The sequence below is a fragment of the Quercus robur genome, chromosome 3 (assembly GCF_932294415.1).
Source record: "Quercus robur chromosome 3, dhQueRobu3.1, whole genome shotgun sequence".
NCBI lineage: Eukaryota > Viridiplantae > Streptophyta > Magnoliopsida > Fagales > Fagaceae > Quercus > Quercus robur.
Genome location: NC_065536.1, coordinates 38,876,030 through 38,885,564, shown reverse-complemented (window position 1 = coordinate 38,885,564; position 9,535 = coordinate 38,876,030). Strand labels below are relative to the sequence as shown.

Sequence of the window (9,535 nt, the reverse complement as noted above, 5' to 3'; positions counted from 1 at the left end):
ATAATAAAAAAATGATTTTTAGAGAAAAAATATCATATTAAATTTCAAATTATGAAAAAGAATAATTTAAAAGAAAAGTTTTAGATCTAGTTTTTCTTAACTAACAAAAAGGGAATAAATTTTAAAGAAAAATTTCAGATTTGATTTTTTAATTAATTATAAAAAATTTCAGATCTAATTTTTGGTTAGGAAACAGAATGTATTTCGAAAAGAATTTTTAAACCCGATTCTTTCATTAAAAAATAGAATTGATTTCAAAGAATTTTCAAATCTTATTTTTCTTTTTTAATTAAAAAACAGAATGAACTTCGAAGAGAAATTGCAAATCTGATTTTTTTTTTTTTTTTTTAATTGAAAAACAGAATGAATTTTGAAATAAAACTTCTTATCTAATTTTTTTTTTTTTTTTAGAAAACAGAATGGGTTTTGAAAATAATTTTCCAATCTAATTTTTTAATTAAAAACAGAAGGAACTTCAAAGAGAAATTGCAAATCTGATTTTTTTTTTTTAAATTAAAAAACAGAATGAATTTTGAAATAAAATTTCAGATTTGAATTTTTGTTAGAAAACATAATGGAATTTGAAAAGAATTCTCAAATCTAATTTTTTAATTTCAAAACAGAAGGAACGTCCAAGAGAAATTGTAAATCTGATTTTTAATTAAAAAACAGAATGAATTTTGAAATAAAATTTCAGATCTAAATTTTTTGTTACAAAACAGAATGGATTTTAAAAAGAATTTTCAAATCTGATTTTTAATTACAAAACAGAATGAACTTCAAAGAAAAATTGCAAACCTGATTTTCTAATTAAAAAACAAAATGAACTTCGAAGAGAAATTGCAAATCTGATTTTCTTAATTAAAAAACAGAATGAATTTTGAAATAAAATTTCAAATCTGAATTTTTGTTAGAAAGCAGAATGGGTTTTGAAAAGAATTTTCAAATCTTATTTTTTAATTAAAAAACAGAAGGATCTTCAAAGAGAAATCGTAAATCTGTTTTTTTTTTTTTTTAATAAAAAAAAAAGAATGAATTTTGAAATAAAATTTTAGATTTGAATTTTTTGTTAGAAAATAGAATGCATTTTGAAAAGAATTCTCAAATCTGATTTTTTTTTTTTTTTTTTAATTGAAAAACAGAAGGAACTTCAAAGAGAAATTGCAAATATGATTTTTTAATTAAAAAACAAAATGAATTTTGAAATAAAATTTCAGATCTGAATTTTTTGTTAGAAAACAAAGTGGATTTAAAAAAAAAATTCAAATTTGATTTTTCACCAACAATGAACAACAAATCTAAGATTATATCATATATATATATATATATATATCCTACATCTATATGATCAAACGTATGAACACACGTGACCAAACAATCATTACATTTTTTCATGAAATAAAGATTCAAAAACAAGAAAATCATATTAGAGATTAATGTTCACAAGGAAAATGTAATTAGATACACATGCTAATGAAAGAATAAACATGTAATACGATAGTAGAAGTGATACCTGCATCAATGCATGAATAAATTCTGCAGGGGAGAATTGCTTTAGAGTTAGGGAGAGTGAATCTCTCTAACTCCTAAAGAATTTTTACATAACAGGAAAGAAAATCTTAAAGTCAGACTTCCAGAGTTTCTTTAACCTTAAGGGGCAAAGGGGTGCTGAATTTTAGATTTTCTCCTCTATTTATAAAGGCAAGTCTGCTTAAAAAATAAGCTAGGGTTGCTTAGAAAATCAGTAGATATGGATTAGGTCAGGTTTTATCCCTAAAAAATCGAATCTGATGGGTCTAAACCTGAACTAATTGTATCTAGACCCAATTAACATTTGTGCCAATCAGCACTGTGGAAGTGCCGTTTGGCACTCTATAAGTGCACAGTGCCAATTGGCACTCTACAAGTGCCGATTGGCACTATTGGAGTGCTGTTTGGCACTCCTCAATGCTCGGCCCAGTTTCTTCTTCTTGTATGTTTTGAACTCCTTTTTGGGCATTTTATTGAGCTAGGAATCATATTTGGACGTATTTTGCATTTGTATTCTTAATAAAATCCATTTAAACTTGATAGTAAAATCTTTAAAAATAATTACCTCAAAGATAATTATCTTAAAAACTTAATCATAAATCCAATTTTAACATTATCAGACTATTCCTTTTATTCCTATGCAACCAAACTTATTTTTAATCAAAATCACCAAACAATCACATAAATTTATTTAATTAATTTTAATTATTGACCAATCAAAATTAATTTCAATTAATCACACATGATCAACTTCACCCAATAAATGCATGCAGACCATGAAAACTTGATTTTGTGATATCTTTCGATCCGACGGTCCGATTTGGAAATCGAACGTATTGTCATGATTGTTAGAATCTCAAGCCATGAAAACTTGATTTTGTGATATCTTTCGATCCGACAATCCGATTTGGAAATCAAACGTATTGTCATGATTGTTAGAATCTCAAGATCATTTTATAATATGTGATGAATGATTTAATGCATGAAATGCAATCATGATTTTTGGGTACTTATAATGATCATTTTAGTAATCTTTCAAGATTAAATTGTGGGTGCAAAATTGAGTGTCTACTACAAGAAATATATATTGACGAACTCTCGTATTCAAGTGGTCATCCACAATCATTTTTTGATATCTCTTAAATCTGTGTAATTATGGTAAAACAATCCCTCTCTCTCTCTCTCTCTCTCTCTCTCTCTCTCTCTCTCTCTCTCTCTCTCTCTCTCATAGCTTTAAGATGTTTCTTAAGAGATAAGAGATAAGGCTATAATAATAAACACATTCCAAGTAAATCTTTCATTGTCCAAACTTTACATTCGAATTAGACTTTATTTGTAACACAATTTTTTTTTTTTTTTAAGTTAAAATGCAAAACTTATTTCCTATGTTTTACCGAAATTCATTTTAGTTTTTATATATATTTTTACTTTGTGTTTAATTTAGTCTTCAAAATTTCAAGTTTATTCAATTAATTACATTTTGACTAGGGCCAATCAAAAAATTCCATTCAAGTAGACATTTGACATTTGCCATTGCCTTGTAAAAATGGCATTATAAACCGAACTCTAGAAAGTCCGAACACACGCGTGCAAGAATTCAATGGAGCGGTGTTTGGCAGCAGAGCAGTAAGGAAATGTTGCACGCGTCGTTGCCTAAGCCTACATGTATAAACCAAACTCTAATCACCGTTCTTGATCAATGCAAATCAATGAACGAGCTTAAGCAAATTTATGCTCTCATAACCACTCTTGGCCTCTCCCAAGATGACCCTTTTGTATCAAAAACTCTTTCTTTCTCTGCACTATCTGATTGGGGTGACATCAATTACTCTCACAGGCTATTATCACAACTTCACAATCCAAAAACCTTCTATTGGAACACAATCATAAGAGGCTACTCGAACAGCAAAAACCCCAATCCTTCGGTATCAGTTTTTATTAAAATGTTGCGAGTTGGGGTCTCCCCGGATTATTTGACGTACCCTTTTCTTGTAAAGGCTTCCGCACGCCTTTTGAAGCTGGAACTCGGTGCGGCAGTTCATACCCATGTCCTGAAAACTGGGTTTGAGTCTGATAGGTTTATTCAAAACTCTTTGATTCATATGTATGCTTCTTGCGGGGATATCAGATATGCACGCACAATATTCGATGGAATGCTTACAAGAAACTTGGTTTCATGGAATGCAATGTTGGATGGGTATGCCAAATGTGGGGACGTGATATCTGCGCGGAGAGTGTTTGAATTGATGCCAGAGAGGGATGTTGTGTCGTGGAGCTCTTTGATTGATGGTTATGTTAAGAGTGGGGAGTACCAGGAGGCTATGGTTGTGTTTGAAAATATGCGTGCTGCTGCTTCGGGAACCAAGGCCAATGAGGTGACTATGGTGAGTGTTTTGTGTGCTTGTGCTCACTTAGGTGCACTTGAGCAGGGGAGGATGATGCATCAGTATGTTATCGATAATGGGTTGCCTTTAACTTTAGTCTTGCGAACATCTCTTGTGGACATGTATGCCAAATGTGGGGCGATACCAGAGGCTTTGAATGTGTTTCATGGGGTTCCAATGAGTCGTACTGATGTTTTGATCTGGAATACAGTAATTGGAGGTCTTGCAACACATGGATTGGTCAAAGAGTCACTTGAATTGTTCACCGAAATGCAAATTGTTGGGATCACCCCGGATGAGATCACATACCTGTGCTTGCTAACTGCTTGTGCTCATGGAGGATTAGTAAAGAAAGCTTGGGATTTCTTTGATTGTCTTGGTAAACATGGCATGACACCTAAGAGTGAGCACTATGCTTGCTTGGTAGATGTGCTGGCTCGTGCTGGTCAAGTAGCAGAGGCATATCAATTTATAAGTCAAATGCCCGTGGAGCCAACAGCTTCAATGTTAGGTGCTCTACTAAGTGGGTGTATGAACCATGGAAAATTAGATCTTGCTGAAATAGTTGGAAGGAAGCTTATAGAGCTGGAGCCAGATCATGATGGTAGATATGTTGGCTTGTCAAATATTTATGCAGCTGAGAAGCGCTGGGATGATGCAAGAACCATGAGAGATGCCATGTTGAGGAGAGGGGTGAAGAAATCTCCGGGTTTTAGTTTTGTGGAGATATTTGGAAACCTTCATAGGTTCATAGCTCATGATAAAATACATCCTGATTCTGAAAAAATTTATGTGATGCTGAAGTTTATTATAAGCCAAATTCAACATGATACCAATTATGAAAATCTAGAAAATTGTATGTATGATATGAAAGATGTCTGAGTATTTTGCTCTTCTTCTGCATAACAAATCTAGTTCATAAAACCTAATTTTTATTAATTATTAGATATTTTTATATGATTATTGAGAAAAAAACTAAAATTTTCTTGGTAAAGGGATTTGATATCTTTTGAGTAAAATGCTATGCCGCTATGCTGCTTGCAAGTTCAGACTTGATTGGGGGAGTGGAGAAGGTTAAATGAAGCCTTCCCTACATTTGATCTTTGGTCCCTCATTCTTTTAAGAACCAAGCTCCTTATGTTTTGGGTCTTCACCCAAGAACTTAAAGAATAGTACAATCATAAACTCTGGTACTTCCTGTAGGAGGAAAAATAATTAAGCTCCACTTTATACAAAAAAATCATCATTAAAATTGTACAAAATGCATGTCGGTGGTGGACTAGCAGCATTTTGCGTGGGTGGGTGTTAGTGTTAAGAGAATGTATTATATATTCTCAGTTCCATGTGAGACTCAGAGAGATTTGGGTGGTGACATAAAATAAAAACAAAAATTGGTGACCAATGGAACCAAGCACCTTTCATTGGCAATGGCATGAGTTGAGGGACACTACTTGTGAAATGGTAATTGGATGCTCGAAAGGATTAATCATTTGTACATAACCATACCCAAGTTACCATGGAGAAAATTGTGTGTGATGATCAAGTACGGTTGCTCAACTCAACAGGATATACAAATTACAAACCCTGTTTACTTACAAAGTATTATAGCAAATTATAAAATTACAGGTAGAAAGATAAGGTAGGCAAAACTATGCAACTGATACTGACTCCAACAAAGCATCCACATATTCCTTAAGCTTCACTTTCGTAATTGCACCTTCCCTCCTGCTTTCTGGAACTTCCTCCCCATTCTTGAAGAGGATCAAAGTTGGCAATCCATAAACTTTGTACTCTTCAATTAGCCCTGGATTTGTATCATGATCTATTTTTACAACCCTCAATCTGTCTCCGTATTCCTGAAGTTATAAAATTATATATATTAATGAATAAATAATTAAATATAGAAATTACTCATAATATTTATATTATTTGCCAATATTTATATAAAAGTAATTGGGATAAATAATTAGTTACCAAAGAAACATTGACATAAATACTTGTTTATTAGTTGTAGAAGTAACAGCAATCACATTCATTATCAAATTGTCATGTTGATTCGTGAATTTCATAGCAAATTCATTATCAGTTTGTTATGTTAATTTGAAAATTTTTAGAGTAAAATTTATAATAACTTAAATATTATTCATCAATCATTACATTACCATTACCATATGAGTAATTACTTAGTATGTATTCCTTTCTCTAGTATATTAATAATGAATCCTCCAAATTAAATTCATAATTATTTGTTGATGCCTATTTTTGACAAAAAAAACCAATGGCAGAAGAAGCCCAAAAATAGGGGAAGGTGAGAGAAAAAGGGAAATGGAAGAGGTAAAAGTAAAGTAAATGGGTCGTGGAAGCCCAAGAAAAGAAGTAATAAACCCAATGGACCAACATGACAAAAATGATAGCTAAAAGTAAAGTAAAGTAAATGGGTCGTGGAAGCCCAAAAGAAGAGGTAATAAATCCAATGGGCCAACATGGCAAGCCCATAAGCATGGCAAGAAAAGGAGCAATAGAAATGGAAGCCCAGTGGGCTGGACAGGCAAGGGCTTTTGGCAAGACAATGTCCAAGCCCACGAAGGGAATAAAAGGAGGCAGTACAAGCCCGAGCCCACACTCTTCACACCATGAGGGATAGCATGAACCTAGGACACGCAGCAAAATGAGACAAAGCAAGAACAGAGAAATGGCATGGGAGTAAAAGAAGATAAACACAAAGGATAGTAGAACTCACACAAGGGCTGGAGCACCACCCACTTGTACCCAAACAATACAGGAGAGGTGGGTCCTCTATCAAGGGATTCAGAGGGTGTGGTATGATAGTAAGGAGAAAAGTGGTTTATTTTGGAGTTCCAGCCGAGGCTTCTTTTCGGAAAAATGCCTTGCTGGGATGACATTTCGCCCAAAAGAGGCAAGTAAAGGGTCAAAGCCACCTAATGCATGCCATAGGGATAAGTAGAGAGAGAGCTTCCAATTCTTATCCATTCGGGTAAGGCAGAGAAGGGAAGGGGGAAAAACAAAACAAAGAGTTTTGTCCTAAAATAAAGAGTGGTGCAGCAAGTACACTCTAAGTAGAGGTAGTGGTCGGGCAACCAACAGGTTAGTGGGTAATCCTAGAGAGATGCCCACAAGAAACCAAAAATGATTAGTGAAGCCCTAGGGACAAAAATGAGAAATCCCATGGAATCAAGCAATATAAAAGGAAGGGAGGTAGCAATTAATAGGGAGGACCTCACGGAGGGGAAAGGAGAGTAAGAGAAAAAACTAAGAATCAGAGAACAAAAGAAAAGAAAACAAAGTGGTAAAAAAAATAAAAAAAATAAAAAGAGAAATCACGGTAGAAATAGAGGCATGCATCGATAGACCATCTTTTCTCTCCATCATGACATTGCCACCCTCTAAAACTCTATGAATCGGAACCCAAAACCATTTAGGCCCTTTCTCCAGCATGAGTAACTTTAATTACAGAAACTTGTAACAAGGTTACCCGTGTTGCCGTTTGGTTCCCTTCTTGGACCCATTCCTGCTAAATGACTCAACCCAAGATTGGGAGAGCGAGCTAACGCTATTGCACTTGCTTAAAATTGTAGTTATTCCCTTGTTATAGCATATTTTAGCTTATTTGATATTCACGTTGTTATTCATTCTACTACAGTGTTTTCAAATTATTAATTATTCTGCCGTGACATCCTTACTCTATTTGCTATTTCAGTTGTTCTGCTGTATTATCTTTTATTTGATTCACAATAATAGTTGTCCTATAATAGTTTCTTTTGTTATACTTTATTATAAAAGTTACGTTATCGTAGTATCTTTTGTTGTGCCCGTTGTAACAATTATTCTACTGTAACTACATTTGCCGCATCCAACCTACCGTATTGTTTTCACGCCATCTAAGTATTGGGCATGTCTGGCTTGCGTGCAAGCTAGCCTATAGTATAACCCCATGAGGTTAGTCCCAACTCCCTTATCCACTCACTCACAGGCCTTGATGTAGCAGACGGGCTTTGGCCCATTAATGTGAAATGGCCCCCACATTATTATTTGATTACTACATTTTTACTCCGTGATTACTAAAAAAGTTTCTAGTTAACAAGACAAAAGCAAATTTATGTGCATGTTACTAAAGTAATTCATGTGTCAACATTTGCTGAAAAGTAATATATATATATATATATATGTATGTATTTATTTATTTATTAGTTGTTGAAGTGACACCAACGATATCTGTTGTCAGTTTTTCAAGTTAATTTAAGATTTTTTTTTTATAATAAAATTTATAGTAAATTCAATATTATTCATAAAATTTTATTTCTACAATCATATGTTAGAATAAGTAGCAACTTCTCAATGTGGATAAATGATGTTTCTTTACACTTTAACGCTGTAATTTTAGCCAATGTAGTTAGTCTTTCTTAATAACGTATACCACCTTCTCAAAAACTTTAAAAAAAATGCTAGAATGAGTACTTATTTAGTATATGCTCCACTCTCTCATATGAACGAAGAATTTAACTAATTAGAATAATTATGATTTACTATTCATGTAAGATAAGAGACGAAATACAAAATCTAGCTACAAAATTGATTGAAACCTAATGTTACAACCTTACTTAATATCTTATTATTGGAGGTAAATTTTCTTCTTATATCTTCCATTTTTGCAAAATTTCTATAAAATTAAAGATGAATAATTATGTCATCAATAAATTGTTTAAATCGTAAGTTTTTTTTTTTTGGTTAAAATTATGCATAAAATGTAAACTTATAAATCATATAGTAAATAATATCCAATTGGCATAAAATTTGATGTGTATTAAGAATATAAAGAACATGTAATTCAACTGTTAAATTTTCAAAATACGTAGTAACGTGAATAATATTGAGAAAACTTGTAATCTTAGGTTTTGTAACTAAACTTTGTCAACAAGGAAATACTACTGCTACTGCTACTGCTACTACTACATCAACCCTACTCAGCAAGTAGTGATACTTTTGGGTTAGAATGGAGGTGATATTTTGTGTAACAATGCAAAAGGTAAATATAAAAATAGATAGATAAATTAAATACCTGGGCAATTGATTCGATAGCCGGGGAGATTAAGCGGCAGGGACCGCACCAATTGGCAACGAACTCCACAAGAACAAGACGGTCTGACTTCAACACCGCGTCCGAGAACTCCTTCTCCTTTATCTCCCTAATACCACCACCACAAGTAATTATTGTTGATGACTTATTATTACCAACAGCAACACCTACTGTGTCAGCACAAGGATTTTTACGGAACCTAACTACTCTTCTTTTTTGGAGCTTCTTGAAGAAATAAGTGGTTGTTGAATTCAAGGTTATTGTTGAGGTAACCGTTCTAACAGGAAGGAGTGGTCTTGGAAATAATGTTGAATTTGAGAGAACAGTATCCATCATCAAACTCGATCAGTTGAGCGAAACAGAGAAAGAGAGAGAATGGGATCAGAAGATAAAGTGTGCGTGTGAGTGTGAGGAAGAAAATGGTGCTTGAGTTGTGGGGTAGAAGATGATGAGGAAAACCCTCATTTGATTTGTGGTCATATGAATGTCACGTGGAATCAAGCCTTTTGTGACTTGCACCAGATGG

The 9,535-nt window shown here is 33.2% G+C and overlaps 2 protein-coding genes across 2 annotated transcripts; one reads left to right on the top strand and one right to left on the bottom strand.

The window, feature by feature from the left end:
* The first annotated feature begins 3,076 nt into the window (after positions 1–3,076).
* Positions 3,077–4,838, top strand: LOC126717977 (pentatricopeptide repeat-containing protein At5g08305). The gene has a single exon (XM_050419988.1). It carries the CDS (start codon positions 3,165–3,167, stop codon positions 4,794–4,796), a length of 1,632 nt encoding a protein of 543 aa, XP_050275945.1. The 5' UTR covers positions 3,077–3,164; the 3' UTR covers positions 4,797–4,838.
* A 541-nt stretch (positions 4,839–5,379) lies between these two features.
* LOC126717976 (thioredoxin X, chloroplastic) lies at positions 5,380–9,488 on the bottom strand. Its single transcript, XM_050419987.1, has 2 exons — positions 8,992–9,488; positions 5,380–5,770 (listed from the first exon to the last, which is right to left on the bottom strand). Exons 1-2 carry the CDS (start codon positions 9,343–9,345, stop codon positions 5,564–5,566), a joined length of 561 nt encoding a protein of 186 aa, XP_050275944.1. The 5' UTR covers positions 9,346–9,488; the 3' UTR covers positions 5,380–5,563.
* Positions 9,489–9,535: the final 47 nt, after the last annotated feature.